Here is a 22,043-nt window from a genome sequence, read left to right on the forward strand (position 1 = left end):
GGCTTCCATAGGCCACTGTATTTAGGTCTCCTGATAGTCTGCATGCTTTATATCCTGTCCCTCTTACTACATGAACTACAAAGGCCCTGCTGGGCAGCTCTAAACATACACAGGCAGCTCTGTTTGTTTACCTGCTGATAGGTGTGCTGCGTACACGGTGACTTGGACCCCTGGCCGCAACGTGAACTGGACAAGGTTTTGATTTAAGGAGCTGAGCAGAACCTCAGAGAGCTGTTGAGAAACAAAATAGTGTTATTTGTAGAAAAAAACGAATGTTATCATTGAGCAAAGTCATTACCAAGATCATCAAACCTCAGTCTCATCCAGCTTTGGTTTCAACTCGTCATTTAATAACTCTGTTCCGACATTACAGAGCAAATTGGTTTGTTGTCTTGATCAATCTTACATAGATTCAGACAATGTTCTTAATGTCAGACTGAAAAATAATTGAGTCCAAATATCACTTGCCCTTGACAGCACTTCCGAAGGTGTTCTAGTTTAAATGTCTGCCTAGTCAGTCGGTGAATGATTGACAAGCACAGACGGTAGACAAATGAGCAGAAGCACATCATGAAAAAAACTTTGTTCGCTCAAGTCAAGGTAACGGAGGAAGCTGCATAAATCATAATTTCAAGGGATCACAAGCCAAAACAGGTCGGGTACTGAGATACACAACTGAGTCCGATTAAAGCTTTACTTGGGTCCAGCGCAACAAGCTTTTAAGACAACATTGACATATTTTCCCCTCATTTAGTTGATAAGGCCAAGAAGTTAGGAAAGTGGATGTGTAAAGTTGCTGATTTACAAACCCACACATACAGAGCAGTGTTAGTTTTATTTGAAGTCGTGTTTCCGTTTTGCTACCAAGTCCTTCAAGAAGAATCTGGCTGAGCAGCTAAATGCTCCCCTATATTCCTTAGCTGCTAGGTCATTTTGTTTATCTGCAGTGTGGTGCTGGGTAGGTAATGTATATATATAATTATGTTTTTTTGCCTGTTGCACCTGGAAACTGCTAAGAAATATATTTGTGGGCCAGGAAACCAAAACAATGAGCTAAAAGGAGCTAAAAAATGATTTAGTTCTGAGGGGGAATACAAGTTGGGGGATGATCATCTGTGGGTGTGTTACTATCATAGAGTGTATATAAAAGTGGACACAGTTGCACCATGGCATCACCTATTGGTTGGTGGACTATTGCTTTGAAGTGTGGTATAAATCGGGATGCTAATTTTGCCTATTGAAAAACAAATGCTTCAAAAAAGTCTTAAAACACAATCCAGCAAAAGTGAACAGCCAATTCCTCAGAGTGTCTTTTAGTACAACTAAATGCTGAGCAACGCTGTGGTAGGGACATGCCCGTCAAAGCGAACACACCCTTAATTATGCGTAACTATAAGCTTTAATAAAATTCAACAGGAAAGTTGTATAAAAATCCACTCCGCCTACAGATTGGGAACATGTTTATTTCTGCTGTAAAGTTCATTTTAACATCGAGGTCTATGGGGGAATAACTCGCTTTTGAAGCCAGCCTCAAGTCGCCATTTATGGAACTGCATCATTTTCGCTTTTTTCCTCAGACCTGGAGGTTGCTGCTTTGCTCCTATAAATGACACCTTTCACATTACACATTTATTTGATCTGTTGTTAATATGAAAATATCGGCTATTGCAGCTTTCAGTTCTAAAAGAAATTACCAAATCATGACAACATTACGCACAACAGACACAAGACAAGAGAAAGTGGTAAAGGGGTTATATATCAACCCTCAGCAGCAATGGCTGAAGTATATCATAGCACACAAATGACCCCTATGATGCACTTTATTAAACACTGAACATTATAAAGGTTGTATTCAACTGTATTATTTGTAAGTGCCTGTAATCCAAAAAAAACAGCACTGCTCTGCCAACAAGCCCATCTGTGCTTTCCTGTTTACGTAAGAGTCTGTCTGTGGGACCTTTCCACTGTGCTGCATAATGCATAGGACGAAGCCTCACTTGATCTCTGCTTTCCAGACTGGCAAGTAACCCTTTGGCCTGAGAACATCTAACTTTGATATAAATCGGGCAGATTACCCTGACCCAGAGTCATAATCTATTTCCCTGCACACAGATCCTTTCTTTTATAAATCTCTATCCAGAGGCAGTAGTCCTTATTCAATCTACAAATGAAATGTGCCTCTTTTTCAATGATACTCTAATACCATGAAACGGTCCTTTCTCTGTTTTCATCTGCTCTCAAAAAAAATATATGGAGCTGCATATATAAGACATAAAGCTAAACAAAATACTCAATTTTCTCTCTGCAGATCCCAGTTTTTCCTCTGCAGAGGCTTCATTTATCTCATCTGCTTCATTTGCCAAATTAATAGCGATATGACTAATTTCTGTAGTGCTTCATCCTCCCCTCTATATTTCTTAGCAGTTTAAATTTAGACTATGCTATGACTAATTCGTTTTTCCCACTATACCAGGGTCAGTAAATCTATTATACATTCTAATAAGCAGGGCGCGCTCTACACTTTAACATGCCAACCTTGAATGAGGATTTATTGCTGGCTTGTAGGAGAGAGGATCTTTCCAGGCGATCAACCAGGTGTGAGCGGGGAGGGAAGAGGAAAATCTGATTGATTTCCTTCCCAGTTTCCTTCTCTACACATGCCCGTGGAATTCTTCCCACGGAAAGCAGATCCAACGCTGTTATCCGTCATTATCTATTAGCGAGGCTCAGAGCTAATTCGGTCCATCTTGATACGCCGGTGATTTAGTGAACCAATCAACCATGAACAGTTCTTTGTCTGGCTCTTTAGGCTCGGGACTTCGGCCCGCCTCCCCCTCCCCCTCCCCCTCCCCCTCCCACCCCAACACCCCACAGGATGTGACTTGAGGGAGTTTAAAAGCCGTTCCCCCTGATAACTTGTTAATACTTGTCAGGCTTATTGATGAGTCTATTGCAGAGATTCCTCAGGCGTATTCTCGAATTAGCCTCTTTGAAAGACCTGGACATGCTTATACATGCAATAGATCGATACTGACACCTGCTGGAGGAAGGAGGAACTTAAATTTGGGATTATATTTCAGAGAGCAATTACTGGCAAAGCTGCTGCTGGAAAAGAGGATCAACCCGTGATTCACAAAGACAGAGAAAGGGCAAGTGCATTTGTGCATAGTGTTATGGTAGAATTACAATGAGGATAACAAGGTGAAATCCTTCCACCTACACAAATAGTGTCTCGGGCTGGGAAAAGGAAAAGACTGTTGCACACACACAGCAGCAGACAGAGTTGTTGTCTCACCTGATCTAAATGAGCAGAGCTCTTCTCTGCTTTCCCCTCAGTTAACTGTTTGTCAGGAAGAAGAAAGAACTCTGCTGCAGTGGGTAAACCTGGGAGGATGGAGACCAGAAGCTGGTCCTCTGCTATGCCTGTGGCCTGGAGGGGAAGAAGACGGAAAGAAAAAGAAGAAGAGAGTTCATCCATTCATCCAGCACTGAGAATGGAAAACTGCCGTCTGCCATGGAATGCTTTCTTAGATTCATGCTTGTCTGTACTGGAGTTCTTACATGAGATAGTTCTTCAATTACAGTTTTGCCAATTTCAGACTGTAATTTATTTAGACAAAGTTTTGTATAATTTCTTTTGTTTAAAGGTTCTCAAAATACTATTTACCAGGGAGCCCCTCTTGTATGTCCCTTGGAATAATTTCAAGTAGCCTATTTTAGATTAAACAGACTTAGTTTTGTTATATTATTAAACAAGAGACATGTATTAGAAATACATTTGAAGAGTCTTTGTCTGTGGGACCTTTCCACAGCCATGTTCTTCTGAAGGAGAATGTCTTTGTTTGTTTTTTATGAACGGCTGAGAGGTTTGTATTTAAGAGTACATTGTTAGCATCTTGTAATACATATTGATATGTTCTTGATCACTTTGTGTTGTGTCTATTTGCCTTTTCTGTTGAGAAGATAACTGAGACTTTTGTGGGTTTTGAGGCAGTGCTGGCCTTTCAATGTCATTTATAAATGCTTTGTAATGCATAAATAGTCCTCACTTTAGATGTGGTCACACAAAACACTTTACTAATGATTAGTAACTACCTGAATTAATCATGAATTGCAGTATTAATAAGCGTTTATAAAGCATATATTAACATAGTCCCTAACCATTAGTGCATATCTAAATCATTATATATAAATCCATGAATAATGTACATCTAAATACGTTATTAATCATTTACTAACACTTTATAAATTATGTTATCAATCATCTACAACTCCTTAATAATTGGTTTGTAATATATATAATACTTCATTTACAAAGTATGAAAACACAATCATGAAACACATAATAGACGAGCTTATTAATCAACAATAAAACATTCATAATGGTTATAAATTGTATACTAATGAATTATTAATGTATGAACAATGCTTTATAAATGATGAATTAAGTGTTTACTCCTACTTAACTAATGCTTCATAGTGTGTAGTTATTATAAAGTGTTACCGAATTGTCTATGAAGGAAACTAAAGATGATTATAGAGTGTTAGTGCATCATCCGTTTACTGTTACATACTGTGCTGTTATTACAAACAACATTATTTATTTCTCTATAACTTCAGTTATTATGAAAAGAAAGAAAAATAATTTGCAATCTGTTTGATTAATTGACATAAATCTTCCCATACTGAGCACATGGGCTGAGGGCTTCCATGTGTCTGTGCCCATGTGTTCACCATCTCATAATCCACCCAGGCACCAGCAGCCTGGTCTCCAGGAAATATATTCCTATAAAGCATAACGGCGTCGTCATTAAACGTATTTTCTGCCCGACTAGTTTTGTTTTTGACGTATCACAAATAGGTTTCTAATCATAGTCCACACAGGGAGGTCAGCTTGGTTGATGGGTCGAATGGACTTTAACCCAGGAGACTGTTAGTGTTCCGTGTGAAACGTCAACATAGACTTCATTTAATTCATGACTGTAACTTAAATGACATAACAAAGTGCTTATTTTTTGCCAGACTGTGATGTTTTACTTGTAGTTGTCTTTCAATTTACAACATTAACCTCATGTTTAAACTTCAACTGTATTCCAGGAGAAAATCAGTTTTCCCTCGAAACGTAATTTGTACGGTAACTATAACGTCAACACATTTAAACCACACCAACCATATTCAGACACGTTACTCGCAGCATTATGCAGCTGCACTTTGTAGCTTGATGCATACATGTTGATGCTCTACTCAGTCTGCTGTGACTGTACGACAAACAGACAGCATGTCATTTACTCATTATTTTCTCCGATTCTTGCCAGAGCCTCTGGTTGTTGTCCCAGCTCTCATGGCTGTGCTGCAGTGACTGTGGTAAGGTATCACATTATATTATCAACTGGAAGTTTTCTGTGTGTGTGTGTGTGTGTGTGTTCTGCCTTCCAGGCTGGGGATGTCATGGAAAAAATGATGTGAGTAACAAATAACAAAACAGACATGTTCACTGAAGACAGAACAGCCGGGTTTATTTTTGGCATCGATTTTGATTTTGCGGCATCAAAAAGTGTGAAAATATGATGCAAGGGCCCAGATTGCTTTCTGCTAGGAATCAGAAGAGCGCCGACGTTTCGAGGATGTGGTAAAAAAACAAAGTTAATGAGGCGAAATCTGTATCTGACATAGCATGCGTGGGTTTGAATCACGTCTAACATTTGACAGGTCGCTCTGAGCGTCCTTTCAGGTCAGTGGAGAACACATTAGGCACATACTGACATTTATTCTCCTGCACACAACATCCACAACCTTGTTACCACATGGCCCTGAACTCACACAGAGTGTGTGTGAGCCACTGCAATCAGCGTGCTCTTGTACTGTATTTCCCACCTCTCCTCCTTCTTGCCTTGTCATTTATCATCATAAAAGTCAGAAAGATGTCTCAAAGCCTCAGAGAGGTCACGCTGCGCTAATAGAACGTCAGAGGTCCAGTCAAGCACCGACAGCGTTTACCAGAGTAAAGCAAAGGTTTCTATGAAAAGACCTGAGCGAGCTTTACCTGGATCAGAGAGTTCTTGATGACTCGGCTCACATCCAGCCTCCATTCTGCAACATCAGGGTTGTGGTCGTCCAGGTTTGATGAAAAGGCAAGCAGATGAGAGCGGAAATATTCTGCAGGCAGAGCAGTAAACGTGTGTGAGCCGCTTTTACTTTTCATTTGTCAATAAATGCAGTTCAGCCTTGAGATTCAGCTCATGTGCATCAAAATCGATTGATTATTTATTGCAACTTGAGTCTCATTTTCAATGTTTCATTTCAGATCTCATGTAATGGCCACAGTGACACTGATACAACGTAGCCAACGTTACAACAAGCATGAGAGATCCGACCACCAGACATGTTAACAAGCCAGCAGGTTATCCATATTAGACTATCTATATGATCGCTGCATCTCTACATGAAAGAAAAACAGCCATTTAAAATGGGCGGGGCTTCACTGAGCCAAGCTCTAAAAGTGCTACTGTGCTTTTGTGATAAGTGCTAATATTTTATGGCAGAGGATAACAAGTATAATCAAGTAAACAATAAGTCAAACTTACTAAATAATTATTTACTATACTTTATACAATATTTATAAGCCATTCATAAGAAACTTTTTATCATGAGAACAACCCTTTCTAAAAAGCTGACTCATTAGAAAGTGGTGCCACTTGAGAAGTACGATATTACCAATATATACAACAACAATGAGACCCCGGTTATTACAAAGCAGAACTATCCTTTAATAACGATGACAGTGACATCAGTCTGATGTGATGAGCTATCTTGTGTGTACAGAGAATCCCAGTGATGGAGTCTCAGAGTTGGCTCACCGTGGACAGCGATGTTTTTTCTGTCCTGCAGAATAGTATTCCCTGCAGACACCTGCACAGTGACTGTACTGATGCCTTCCCGGGAGAACGTGCACGCCACACTACCCTCTAGGGTGATTACTGGCTGCTGGGGGGAGAAAGAGACAAGACAGGTAGAGAAGGTAGGGGAGAGGAAGAGAGTGAGAGTCTGGGGGGTTTGGGTGAGGGACCCTTAGCTGGTCTCACACTGCTGTTATTCACAATACAGAGGCGTGAGCACACACTCACAAGCACGCACTCACACATGCACGAACATATGTTGCGAGCTTGGCAATAATCGGTGCTGTGCTGAACACAGTGTGGAGGCCCACAGAGAGTTCCCTGTGGACGTCCTGCCATTACTCACGTCTCCATTTGTTCCTCAAATAGCTATAAGATGCTAATAATGTCGTGCTTTATTACCAACTGACATAACTGGCTGTCCTTGTGGAAGGCCGCTGATGGTGTTGAACAAACACATTAACACAACTACAATTATGAAGGCAAATAGTAAGAGTGTGGCATTTGTACATGGCTTCCAGCATATAGTGCACCTGTTGTACCAGAGAGATGGAGGCTGAGTGTTTTTAGTGTCTCAATCATCTCACTGTGTTTAGAAGTAGTGCATTAGATATTACAGTAATGCTTTTGGTTTATTGATTACATAAAGAGCAGTGATGGAGTCCTACATATCAGGCCTGGCCCAACAAGAACCCTCAGTTTCTGTCAAATTCCCAACCGAGCGGGAACCACGGAAGCAGTTTTGGGTCCGAGCCCAATATAAAACCATGATCTCTACTGTAAATAAACAAAATCATAAATAGAAATATTGTCATTGCCACATTGCCACGGCTGTCTGATTTTCTGCAACGGCAAAAAATCAATGAAACAATAGTCAATGTTGATATTCAAATTATGCAAAACTGTATGCTATTGATTATAGCACAAAGCATAACGGACGAATAAGGAAAAGGTAAGAGTGGTGGAGGGAGCTGCAGTGGCAAAACACCATTGCCATGAGCATGACATCACAATAGTGAGAAGAGTCAGGTTATAATGGCCACACTGCTTGCATGAAGATGATTGGACATTGTACAGCTGACACAGTAAACATACTGGTGGACATCGTGAACTAGATTATATTTTGACTGGCTCCCAGAGTTTCAGCAGTTTGGATAATTTTTGCATATTCTTGCCCTGTTGTTGTATTTTTTATTTATTTTTTTAACAAAGAACTGTAAATGAAGCTGGTATGGAGCCAGAAGTAGAGGTGACCTGGTGACTTCTATCTGTTCGGAGAATGTAGCCAGATCATTGCACCTTTAAAATATAATGTTTCACTGTTTTGATGAGCAGAAAATAAATTCTACAAACTTCCTACATTTTATTGTTGTGGCTGCAGACGTTTCAAAAGCAGACATCTCAAAATCCGTGCGCATAAAACCAAAACTATCTGCATGGCAAGATACCATTAAGGTCCATTAACACACTTTAACTCTATGTGTGATCAATCAGCTTTGCCTGGCAGCTTCTGACCTTAGTGAGAGGAGTTTAGAGTAAGAAGGAATGAGGGATACACTTCACTGGCTATCAGTAATTACATTTTGTGTCTCTGATATGTCAGCATTCTCTGGTGCCGATTAACAAGGCCACAGTGTTTGCAACCTGGATGTTCAAAAATAGCTGAACAAAATAATGACCCTTCACATTTTGGAGCAGAAGAGTCAGCAAACTGCTTAATTGCAAACGGGCAAAGGGAAAAAAGCTCAGAGCGAAGACGGAAAGTCTTGAGTGTACAGTACCTCTGTGTTATTTCCGATCCACCAGATGTAGGTGACCGTTCCCACTTGGCTGGGCCACAGAACAGCAGTCAGGTTCACTTCCTTATTCCTCACCGCCACAAAGGGAGCTGAGAGATGGATGTACTCCAGCTGACCTACTCATACACACACACACACACACATACATTACAGAGTGATCCCAATGTACAAAAACAGGAAAGAAAAAAAAGGACAAAACTTTTTATTTAATTTTTTCAAATAAAAAGGTGGGTTTATAGTTGGGTGGGGAGGCTGAATTCTGTCCCTTATAGGGACCGTTGGCTGCCATATGTGTGTTATCTTTCATTGGTGGCACTCTTGAGCCTAAGGTGGCTCTATTTGTTCAGCTGGCACATAGGATTGACAGATTGGACGGGGCGACGGCGCTCCCGGATCAATAAGTCAGCTCCGTTACATCTGTCACCTCCCTGAATACACCAGGGGTGGTCAGCCCCGCTACATACGAGTCTGCAGTGGCTTCCGTGGGCTGAGCGGCTGTGAAGCATAAGCTGACTTGAGTGGAGGTGTAATGGGATTTGTTCTATCTCACTTGTTTGTGTGGGTATGGGAGGGGAGCATGTTCTGTGAAGAGATAAAGCACAGAATGCGGTACACTGTGTACGAGCTGACAGTCGCAATTCTACTGAATGCGATAAAAAAATAAGTAGAAGGCAGAAAGAGCCACAGCATGAGCGCAAAAATTGGAGATTCTCCTATCTCAATAACTACATATGCACATTTATAATACAAATCTTAGAAAACTCCTCGGTATCTCACATGTTACGTGCAGGTAGAGCATGACAGTCTCTGAGCCGAGGATGTTCTCCCCGGTGGCAGTCACCCGGTAGATTCCCACAGCTTTGTAGATGTGTTTGATCCCGTCCTCAATGGAGCTCACATTGGAGTAGGTCAGAGCGTGGCCGTCTCCGAAGTCCAGCGTGATGCTTGTCCGCGCCCCGTCGCCCTGCACGGGACAAACACTGTCAGGGAATCTGCCCACAGAGTCACTCAGGTTCCGAGTGACTCGTTGTGTTGCACTCTACTAACACGGAGCACTTTGTCCTTTCACTGTGGTCCTGCTCATCATAATGTATCGCACTTTAGACAGATCGGTCAAAACTGGTGTTTACAGTCAAAAACCTTTCATTCATGTTACTATATTTTACTGTCTCTTAAGTACAACGGATGTGGGCGGGTTTCTAGCGATATTGCTGAATTACTGCTCCCTGTGAGCCAGAGTGCGTCCTTATAATTGGGTTGAACCTCCTTCTTGTAAATCCATTTTCGGGCAGGGTCATGCCTTTGGCATAGTAGGATTCATAATTTATACAGGACGTTCCAAAGAATTTTAGTCTGACATATTTAATGATCTGTTTTCTTTTTTCTCATTCTTTATTTGCATCATGTTTTAGGATTTCATTTCTGTACTTTGACCAATTTTACAGTCTCATTGTGATACTGCTTTTAAAAAAGTCGCAGGTATTATGGAAACGCTTCACAAATACAAAACCTTTCATGAATTAAAATAATAATAGAATTCAAAGAGAGTTGGAGCTGTCCTGTCAAATGTGTTAAAGACCTCTCTTTCATAATAGCGGCCTATGGGGGGGGGGGGGGACGCTCTATGGGCCACAGGAGATTGTTTCTTTGCCATACTACGAGTGGCCCCTGGGACGTATTAGCAGCAAGAGTGAGTGGTGGCCCCGTATCCTGCTCTCTTAATACATCCATGGTCAGTGGTGCAAGAAGAGCACATATTTATCAGCTCAGTTTTACATTTAAAAATGCATTACCCATAAAACACCGAGCACAAAAGAGGTTCAGACAACTTTATGGAACATAACATTTATCAAAAGGCAACATTATATGAACAATTGTAAAGTGCCTCTGGTGTTAGAATGTGTTGCTTGGATGAGACAGTCTAATAATAGGGAATACTGCATTCTAAAATATTTACTTAAACTGCTTAATGTTGGTTCATGTAGAAAATACTGATAATTCAGACTGTAAACTCATGTTTACATTGTGAATATAATAACATTTACTTGGCAGCTTACCTCCTCCAGAAAGACAAGGAAGGTGACGTTGGTGCCCAGTGTGGCTGTCAGCGTTCCCTCTCTGGTGACCAGGTGGAGACCTTTGGGTGCTTGGATAGGACACTGCTGCCTCCTGGCTGTGTACTCCACACTGACTCCAGCTGTACAGTTATTAGAGACCACTTTCCTGTAGCTGGAGGAGGAAAAACACAGGAAGCTTTTAGGTGCAATGCTGCATTTTAATTTAAAATATTATCAACAGAATGTGCAAAGGTTACAGTGTTGACGTTAGGCCGAAAGATTTCTATATCGTGTCTCAGATGATGTCTTATGCAAGACGTGTCAATTCGAGCTCATTACATTCATACAGTCTTTTTTCAAAATAAACTTCCGTCTTCACAGGCAACTCAGTTTCATTTAGGCAACAAAACTACTTAGTTAGATTTAGAGAAAGATCGTTATTTGGTGTTGAAATGACTACTGAAGTATAAACGTTACGTGACGAACAAATCAACATTGACTTCTCGCTGCATACAGGGAACAAACAGCGGTCTCCTGGCTGTTTGTTTGACCCATCCACCTCCAGTCCCTCCCACCCTGTGTGTGCTTTAGCTGTCCTTAGACTTTTGTGGGATATCTATGAATTACGACGCATTATTTGTTCCGTAGGTATTGCTATGAATGCTGAATGAGACCAGTGTGACTAAAATGAACCAAGAATTTTCAAATTAATTCTGTTGAAATGAAGAGCTCTGGGGCGTTCATGGGTTTCATGAGCAGGTGGAGTCTGCACAGTTGTATTTTTTTTATCTACTGCAGATGTTCAAATGCCACATTCTTTCTGAGCACTTTAAGGACTTCTTGACCATGTTGGCTGAAGAATTTAAATTACCAAAAGCTCCTGAACATTGACTTTGAGGTGAGTTTGTTTTGTCAGAGAGTTCAATCTAGGAAAACCATACGTTGCACATTCTTACACTGAACAGGATGCATACTCTTTCATTCAGAGCTTTTTCAAACATGCCTAACAAACAATACTTAAACCACTGGTAGTGATGTGATCTACTGTGGGTGATGTGGTATGATCTTCAGCCTGTCCTTGTCGTTGTTGAAGAAACTAATGAATGTACCCAGAGCTATTCAAATCAATTGCATTTTACCCAAAGCCTGTGAGTCACTCTGGAGAATATGTGTGCTGATTGTAGTCTGCACTCGTCTTGTGCTCACCCGGTGCTGTTAAGGAAAGTCATCCCTGTGGTGCAACTCCTGGACATCGTTGATGGATGGAACCAAAAGGCGGGGGTGCACTTGCCGTTGGTTCGTCTCTCGTAGCCATAATCACTGTAATGATCAGAGCAGACAAAAACAGAAAAAGTTATCCAATCGGAAAGCACGGAGGAAGCACTGAAAGACAAAACAGATGCCAAATATTCCTGAGGCTGTTTGGAAAAGTCAATTCTAAAATGAGAAACACTATTTCGAGTGTAGTACGTACTTTTAAAATGACCAATAATTCTGACAGACAAATCAATCAAAAGATAATAAAAAATATTCCAAGCTGAAAAAGATCCGAACGCTTTGTATTTCTGACATATTGGATATTGTTATTCTGATACAGAATTGTGGGGATAAAAGACATGTAAAATGAATGTCATTTTATCATCACAGAAGTTACAGCGACTATTTTGTGCATCTATAACGGTGCTTTCGAAACACAGCTCACAAGTTGTTTTGTCCTACAAATTATATCAGGCAGAGCAGCGCTGTGTCCCCAAAATGATAGGGACAAATTGCCCCAATTAATGCGACATGCACACAGATGCAAAAGTGTTGTGATTGTTAATGAAAGCGATTAGGCTTGGTGATTTATAGTTTCATGGTGCTTATTCCAAGAGCTGCCTTACTCGAGAGACCTGCAGATTTGGGTCCAAAGCAAGAAGAAAAGCAACATTAATACTGCTGATGACTCAAAGAAAGCGGGTTAAAAAATGTATTCTCCGTAACTGCACTTGTAAAAGAAAGAGTCACTGGCTGCAGCTACCAAATCATCTGTGAATTATCATTTGTATTCAGGTGAAATCAATGACCAGTTTCTGTTAATGAATAAACAAACTAATGTGTTCATTACACTGTTTGTTCTCTCTAGGTGTCAACGTGCGTGAGGAATGATGGCTTTAAACTGCTCACAGGGCTCACAGTAGGATTTGTATAGAGACGTAAGATTAGATAATCTATATTAAGTGTGTGAATTAGTTTTTTTTTTAATCGACACACTTCTCAGATTTAGACATTTCTTACAGATCAGATTTACGGCTAACTACTGTAAAAGTACAATTGAACACCAATCAAAATTGCAGTTCCACAACAATGGCAGTGCACATTAAAACAATCAACTAAACGTTATCTTATTAAATTAATACATACTCGTATAAAGTAAAAGCTTTTCTGAATGTAAATTAATGTCAAAATCTGACGCTATATTATTAGGTAACTGGTCACAGTAAACAATGTCTTCATTTGATCTTCTCTGCACAATGAGGAGGCTGCACAGCTTAGAGTTCTATTGTGCCAAAGAACCATCAATGTGTCGCGGTCAGCCATGGCTTTTGTTTACGTTTGGCGTCCTGCACTTGGAACGCTTGGAGGTTCAGAAGCTGAAAATTACAACAGGGAAAAATCCTGACCTCCGAGTGGTCTGGAATGCAGCATGAGGTTTTACTTTACAACTTTAGTAGGAATCTAGGGGCTCAATGTTCGGTGCCACAGACAGGAGCTGCTGGTGAGAGAACCCCAAGAAAGTCTGAGTTTAATCTTCACAAAGTCATTCTGCTTTGAAGTTTTAATGGTAACAGCATTCCAAAGTTTTATTTATAGACAGCGACTGTAAAGTTAGGGGCTCACAAGAGACGGACTAAAAAAAGAACGGTAAAAATGGAGGAATCTGAGGCCAGGATACCCTGACCATTCCCCAACAGTACAGAGGTAATGCAAATGAAACTGAATATGGGATGGAAACAAATTAAAGTATACTCACCATTCAAAGTCAGCCTCTGTACAATCACAGGGGCCCGACGTCATTGACACGGAGTACGTCTTTCCCATAACGCACCTGGACGTGGGCTTCAGCTTCTGGTAGATTCTTTTCACCCCCATGAGGCACGGCTCGCCCTGTGGGCCCGATTTCAGGAGCAAACCAGAAGGAGAGAGTTTCAAAAAAATGAGCGGCTTTTGCAACTTGCCACTATTAATAATTCACACGATGCAACCAAGCATGTGTGTGAAAGGCACCGTTGCCTTGCATTCCCGTTCAGTGAATATTTACGGCCTTGTGCTGTGTGGTGTTCTAAACTCAACAACTGTTCCTGCATCGCGAGTGTCACTCTGGAGATTGTGCCGCTTGAGTTCTTTTTTAGAGATTCTTTTTTTTTTTTTTGGTGACATTGAGATGAACGAATAAGAAAAGCTGCCAGCACCCAATCCATTTTTAACCTTAAATCTATGCGTACAAAGTGAATATAAAATCAGCTGGTTTACAAACAAGATGGGAAGATGAGACCAGACTGTTTCACTGCATCCTCCATGCTACACTACTGCTCTGTTTTCATGGCCAGAACATTCTGTCTTTGTGCATTAGGTGTCAGTAGTGAGATGCTTAAGAGACCTGGCCGTATCCGCGAATAGACTACCAGCTCCTGCAAATGTCCTCAACTTACCCAGTGGTCTTTAATAAACGCAAGCAATGTCCTCTGTTTTCAGGTGGTGTTTAGTTTATTCATGCAGCCTGCAGGACCTGCAGTACCTCTACATATAGGCAGGTTCTGCCTGTAATTGGCTTGGACTCTTCTCATCTTCCATGCTGTATGTTTTGATCATCAGCCTGCTCTGAGCATATGGGCGTCTCAACCAATTACAGAACGGGGCCATGAATAAAGGCCCGCTGGCTCAGCGTCAGCCCCAGCCAGGTTGAGGAGTTTTGGGGCAGGTTTAATGTATGCAGGGAGCTTAGAGTCGCTTCACTCAGAGCATCAGCAGACAAGGCTGCAAAATCTGCACAAGTGCTCTGGGAACCGAGAAACGTGCAGGTTTAGTCCACTCACTATGCTGGCAGGATAAAGCAGCCAGTGATCACACATTACCCTGAGGCTGCAGCCTGGATGTCCAGCTCAATCTAACGCCTGTATCAACCCAACCTTAAGAGGCAGAGAAGACTTTAGATGATTTCATTTTCCATGAAGGGATCGATACGTTATTTTGGAATAATAAACATTAAGTCCACACTTTAATCCTCTTTAAGGATTTGTAATTGAAGTGCATTTATACGCTAAGACTGCTGACATTAGACACATAGACTGTGTCTGAAATCAATCCCTTTATGTTACCTCGAGCACTATTTAATTTCCACAGTGTCAGGATTCTATGTGGACAGTATAGAACCCTCAAAAACTCCCATGCAGAGCACAACGCTTTTGCTGTTGGTGTGGTTCAACACACTCAATCCCAACTCCTCAACTACTGCTATTTGGTCACTACCCCATGGTATCGCAGATTGACGCACCAAGTACCCCTCTAGCGTTGATTTTGGTTCGGGGCAGCGTGTCAATATACTCTCGTTCGATGAATGGTGTCCTTTCAAAATAAAAATACATTTTCACAGAAAGTACGGTTTCAGCAACACAACCACTTGAGTTGAGGAAACGATCACAGTTGACCTTAATTTCACTGATTAACGACTCTCGTGACCACCAAGTGACAAATCAGGTGACTCACAGGACCAACGATCATAACGAGTCACACGACTAATTACTGACGTTACTGACAAAAATAAACGTGTAATACGTTTCACACGAGACACGAACAGTGGTCCCCCATTTTAAAGTCCCGTGTTTTTTTTTTTTTTTTCGGTCTTTGTATGTCATCAAACCAAGCAGCATGACAAAGCGCCAGTATGTGACGCCCTAGGAATAAGAACAGCTGGCTTTGCTCAGTGTGGGGCTTCTAACATTGTAGTAGCACAAGAATAGTCATTGTTCCTTGATGTCACTGAATAGATATGAATAGGTCTTTTCTGTCTTTTTATGTAACAAAACAAAAAGCTAGACGTGGTGTCTTTCTAACTCTGTAGAGAGATACGATTAAGAAATGGGTTACTACTGAGGTTCTATTACCTTGAAACAATCCTTTCATAGATATATCTCTTCAGTGGCCCAATAATAAAGGTGATATTTGTACGTGTGCTGACTAGCGCCTATGCATTTAATTAGACCTCCATCACTTAATTAAGAATGGTGTGTGTTAATTGCAGTAGTTGTGTGCTATAATGGATTTACTAAGTGTGAATAGGGAACCTGTGTGGGTTAGTAAGTGTCAAACTACGAGTGAATTAGTTATGAGCAAGAGTGCACTTTAGAATGGGGAATATATTCTGAGTTAGGAAGTCATTTTGACACTATTGCACTTGACGTCCTTACTTCCTATCAATAAACAGTAATTAGGATGGTTATTGAGGGAAAACGTAGTTAATGGCCTAGTGGTTGTAGAGTATGCATGCAGAAAAAGGCATTCATAAAGACTTTATATTTAAAAGAGCCAATGTGCTACTAATGTGCATAATAAGACAGCTGGTAATATGTTCACATTCACATTAAGATGGGTTGGACGGATGGACGTACATGGACAACCACAAAACATAGTTGTATTTATATGTATATATATATCTATATATATATATATAGATATATATATATATATATAGATATATATATATATATAGATATATATATATATATATAGATATATATATATATATAGATATATATATATATATATAGATATATATATATAGATATATATAGATATATATATATATATAGATATATATATATATATATATAGATATATATATATATATATATATGTTGCCTCGGGCAGCAGCTTTTCGCCGACACAGAGGCCTTTATAAAACAGGTGAATCTACTTGAAGATTCTCCTCCATCTGAGCTTTAGGTGGTCATTTCTCCACCAACCGTGGCGAGTGATAAACAAGTCTGTGCTGGCATGTACTGTACCTGGTTGTGTAGGTGCCACGTCTGATAATCCACCTCTGTACACCTCCTGTTGAAGATGGACCTGAAGTCGATTTTCACCAGCTGCCACTCCGAGCGATGACTGACATGGCCGAATATCCTGGAGAATAGCCATGCACGCTTGTTATACACAAAACATGCTGCAGATATGCACCAACTAAATATATATAGATTAGGCTGGGTACATTCCAGGTTTTTCTTATTCTTAACAAATGCTACAAGAAAGCAGACCGCAGTGAGCCACAGTGCTGTACTGACTGGCACGTTCCTTCACCACCATGAACACACACGCTGTAGTTTATATAAGTGGATCCCACATACACACTCCTGCAGCCATGAATACTCACTAGAGCACAACATGTCCGTTGAACCACTGCTAAAAATAGACCCCAACAAATGCACTACAACAAGTTCTTTACTCCCAGTGGTGGACTATAACTTAGAATAACTAAGGCTGTAAACAGTGCTGCCTGTGTGACGTCACACAGTCGGCAGTGTTTTTCAAAGTTTCATCTTCTGCAGTCATCGCTCTTTGCAACGTTTACTCACAACACTAGCGGAAACCAGAAAAAAAAGACTTGCTTTGCAAGTGAGTTGAATAGCGAGTCTGGCGCATTAGCTCCCGCATACCATCATGCAATTTTCACCAAAAAAAATATGAAGTCTTTTCAAAGCTTTCCACACTTCAGGTTACTCCTGTTGGGTTAATCCAGCTGCTTTGGGAAATGGCTGAACCTTTTTAGATGAAAAACTCAATCAGCTGAGGAAGACCGTAAATTGGAGACAGATGAAGGTTTTTAAGGATTGACATCTCTTTGGGATCGGGGTGAGTGCTACAGAGAGGGTATAGCTGGAGAGACCGACCGAGGGCTGGGTTATGCTAGAGAAGAACTCATTTGTATGACTTGTTGCCTTAACTCAGAAGTTGTAGGATGCAGCCCACCTACCCCCTTCCTTCCACCAGACCGGTATCGGGGGAGGTTGTTTTTTTTAATCTGACAAGGAATTAATGGTTCAATGAGCGTACTGCAACTGAACACATTGTTGGTTTTGGACTTAACATGGGATTTGTTAACAGTACATTTATATACAAAAGTGACAGCCTTCCCCTTAAAGTCACAAACTGGAATATAAGGCCCGATCTGGCATCTTGACACCTTCCTTTTCTTTTTTGTATAGCAAGTTTGAACTGATATGTTGTTTTTCTTGTGAAAGCTTAATCATAACAAATATCCACATATTCAATCGTCAAAAACAAAACAGAATCCAAGGTTATGAGACTAAATAAGATAAATATTCCATCTCCTGCTAAATTGAGTGGGTGTGTTTTCCTGCACTGACCCCTCTCACCATTCATACCCCAACATATTTATCACAATCAATACGTCAATTAGCTCTCGAGGCACCCGACCATGACAGGCACTTACTGTAAAAATGAGTACAAATTGATAAGAAAACAGTGCATGATGGTCTTTTGAAAACTAATGGTGTGTCCGCAGCTGAGAGGCTCCGTGCTGGAGGAACTTGTTCTCAGTGCCAACCTGCCAGCATCGTCTTTACACTGCCGCATTTCCCAGGTCTCTATTTTGTTCTCGTCGAGACTATCGGCGGGCATTTTCCTATTCTCTCCCTCCCTCTCCGTCTCTCCAGCTGCGCCCTATCACTCTCCTGTAGAGCTGACTGTCAGTCTCTCATGTATGGCAGGTGGCTTGAAACATTGATGTAATGGCTGCGCAAACCCTTTCGTGACACATCCCAAAGTCCTAAATCTCTGCTGCAATGTGGGAGTAGTGCTGTGCATACCACATGCACGCACTCCAGCTCTGGGCTATTCTACTGATAAATGTGAAAGAACACAGAAGGAATCTTCATGATTCTGGTTTCTGAGGACACACTGAATGCTTAAAGGCTGCTAACTCTTCCCACTTCTTAATGCTGTTAAAACTTCAGACCAAAGTTTCTTGTCGGTTTTCTCAGGCATTTTGTGATCATTTTCCTTCATGTTCTTCAAAATGGACAGTCACGCCGTCGCCGGCTCCCAACGCATTGATCTCCTGTGATCATAATCTGGAGACAGACAGTTTTGATGTTGGGAAGACCTTGAGAGAAATCTTATTTATTCATGAAAAGGAAAACATGCAGTCAGGAATCCTTAATCGAGCCGGCTTAGATATAGATGCATGGCAGATGAGAGCACACACACACACACACACACACACACACACACACACACACACACAGGCTATTTGTTGTTGCTTTGATTGCTAGATTACCACGTTGACAAATCTCTGTCACTCACGTCATGATGAGAGTCTCCTCCCCAGGCTCTCCCAGCACCCCGTCCACGAACAGAGGCGTGTTGGTAAAGCTGTACTTGTTCCACTGGCGTCCTTCATCAAAGCTCAACCTGGGAACGCAAACAGACGCTGCACAAGGCACCGACGCTGACCCAGCCCCCCGACTGAGAGTAGCCTAACAACTTGATTTCATATACATGAGTGAGGCGCTCTGCTCACCGATCAGCCCAACTAGACTCATTATGGCTTCAAACACAGAAATGTGAAATTGAACAACATTTGCAAAAGCAGATTTCTCCATGACTGATGGGTTTATAACTACAATATGATCATCCCCCAGTTTGCCTTTGTTTGACTAACTTAAGACTCGGAGCTTCCTCTGAGGGAATTAGTCATGTTCTGACAAATGGCGTCTCCATCATAATGACTCACCACAGGTGTCGGATGGGAAGCGGAGTGTGCCTTATTGCGACTAAGGCTCCTCCTTGGTCGAGATACAACAGTGCATACTCCTCGTCAAAGATCTGCAGGGACAGAGAAGAGAGTGCTCACTCTGCAGTGGCTTGTTTTTCCGTGTACGTGTCTGACACCACCCATACTGAATAATTTGAATAAACCAAGTAATAATACACCAAACAAACACCGTATACATCATTGTTAGAACTTCCTACATCAGCCTACACATTTTCATTGCCGTGTTTGATTAGAAACAAGCCACAAAAATTGGGTAGGTAGGTAAGGGGCACCCACGGGCACTGGAGGCAGGGACTGCATCATAGAACTCTTGAAATTTAGAATTTAGACCTTAAAAAGCTCTGGCTAGTGGATGCGGATTAAAAGGCTATATGATCAAATGAGGGAGAGTGAGTGAGGAGGAGGATATTTTTAGTGATAGCAGGTCAGTCAGTTCATGGTGCTCCATATGGTGAGTGGCTGTGATTCAATTGAGCACATCATTGGAAAAAATATTATAAGGTGCAAGTCTGTATTATTAATTACTAGTGCTGGGCAACGATTACAATATTTAATCGCGATTAATCGCATGGATTTTTTGCGATTAATCGCGATTAATCGCATTGTTATGGCAAAGTTCAATAATGAATTCAAAAGTAGTGTATTGCGCACTTTTATTTTAAAAGTACTGCTATATGAACAAAAGGGATGCTACCTGCATCACGAGATGCAGGTAGCATGTTTTATACTTAATGTGAATATAATTCATACTTTGTTGGCATCTTATTCTTTCCGCTAACTTTCAAAGTCCTTCGCTCGCTCCCGATCTGTGCAGTTCAAATGCGCTTACCGTGAATTTCAGCATAGGTGCACTAAAATTACTGACTATAGGATGTTTGCTGGCTTTTATCCCACTGTTCTTGTCATCCTCTTGTTGTTATGTATATGTATTGTCTCTTGTCTTTCAATAAAAAAAAAAAAAAAAAAAAAGTATAATAAATTAAAAAAATGCGTTAACACGCGATAAAATAATTGTCGCCGTTAATTAATGAATGCGTTAACCCGAAATTAACGCGTTAACTTGCCCAGCACTATTAATAACATAACATATTTGCTGTACATGTTTGTATATTAGCTGGAAGCTGATCTCAGCCAACAACATTGTCTTGACAATAAAGTCAAATTAAAATAAAAAAAGTAATCACTGCTGAGAAATGAGTTATGTAAAAACACTGTAGCTGATGGGTAGCTGGGGTTAGAGACATTGGAGAAACCAGCAAGAGTTCACTAGATTTTGAAAGCCCCACCCAAAAAAAAACAGTGCAGTGTTGTCAACTCTTCTCCAATTAAAAGTAGCTGCAACACTGACAGCCCGTCCCTTCAGGCCTCCCTCTAAAGCCACTCCCCCCAAATTATCATTATGCACGTAAACAACAAACACCGTCGTTTTTTTTACGCACAGCTGTTAAGATAGCAGCTAGTGGAAGACTGCGGTGACGAGCAATGAGATAATTTGTGCGGAATGAAATTATTGGATGGGCTTGTCCTGTGACATCCCAACACGGTCTCACTCGTCAAAAAAACATCGGTTGGTCAGTACCCCTCGGCATCTGATTCAGATGCACCGGGCTTTCAACAAACTCCAATCTTGATGTTTGCCTAAACCTAAACTTCCTGTAAAGACTGAAGTTTATTTTGAAAAGACTCTATTCATGTCCCTGACACGTCCAAAAGTGACGCTAGAGGGGAACGTAGAGCGTCATAGTCCGAAGTGTAGGGCAACTCACCAAGTGTTGGTATTTGACAGGCTGGGAGTGAGAATGTGTTTGACATCCACATATAGGATATTTGTTTGTTTTTTTGTCAGAGCATTTGATCCAATAATTGCTGTCGAAATGTAAAGAAGATTTCAACAAATGGAAAAAGGTTTCTAAAATGCATTACCTACCCTTGCTTTAACAGTTGGTATCTAATAATAAATGGGTTTATTGAAAATGGCAGAATATGGCAGTACAGTTCGTATTATTACAATAAAAAAAGCACCCTCACCTGTCTCCATGTGTTTCCTGCATCCGAGGCGACGAACACACTGACATTACTGGTGGACAGCTCTGAGCCGATGGAGCCTGGAGGTGAGGCGGCAGACAGGCAGAGGACAAACTACAGTAAGTGGTTGAGTTGTTTATGATATAACGCAGACACAGGAAATGAATTCCATTTGAGATCAAATTAATCCCAAATTGTATAAAGAACCTTCAGACCAGCAGTGGTAATACAGCAGGGGGCTCCAGCCTGCAGCTGCAGACTGGGGCTGTAATTACAGGGCTCCAGAAGATCGACTGTGCAGTGCGACATTTGCCCACACCCCTAAATTAACCAATAAATCCAGATTACTGTATTCGTCTTTCAGCATATTACGACAAGCTTTCCTAATGCTGCGCAGACTGCTGTAATTGCTTTAATTTAGCCTGTAATTGGT

At 41.0% G+C, this 22,043-nt stretch overlaps 1 protein-coding gene across 1 annotated transcript in view; it reads right to left on the reverse strand.

The window, feature by feature from the left end:
* Positions 1-22,043, reverse strand: part of sorcs1 (sortilin-related VPS10 domain containing receptor 1) — a 147,442-nt gene that overhangs the window by 3,722 nt on the left and 121,677 nt on the right. Inside the window, exons 12-24 of the mRNA XM_076091047.1 lie at positions 21,614-21,690; positions 19,544-19,635; positions 19,114-19,221; positions 16,797-16,914; positions 13,766-13,899; positions 11,959-12,072; positions 10,753-10,924; positions 9,473-9,659; positions 8,678-8,811; positions 6,858-6,981; positions 6,044-6,156; positions 3,296-3,430; positions 132-231 (exon numbers count right to left, since the gene is read on the reverse strand). Of these exons, the coding sequence (XP_075947162.1) occupies positions 132-231; positions 3,296-3,430; positions 6,044-6,156; positions 6,858-6,981; positions 8,678-8,811; positions 9,473-9,659; positions 10,753-10,924; positions 11,959-12,072; positions 13,766-13,899; positions 16,797-16,914; positions 19,114-19,221; positions 19,544-19,635; positions 21,614-21,690 (1,608 nt within the window). The remainder of the gene's footprint in view (positions 1-131; positions 232-3,295; positions 3,431-6,043; positions 6,157-6,857; positions 6,982-8,677; positions 8,812-9,472; positions 9,660-10,752; positions 10,925-11,958; positions 12,073-13,765; positions 13,900-16,796; positions 16,915-19,113; positions 19,222-19,543; positions 19,636-21,613; positions 21,691-22,043) is intronic.

This window comes from Anarhichas minor, unplaced genomic scaffold (assembly GCF_050575085.1).
Source record: "Anarhichas minor isolate MPS153535 unplaced genomic scaffold, ASM5057508v1 ptg000014l, whole genome shotgun sequence".
NCBI lineage: Eukaryota > Metazoa > Chordata > Actinopteri > Perciformes > Anarhichadidae > Anarhichas > Anarhichas minor.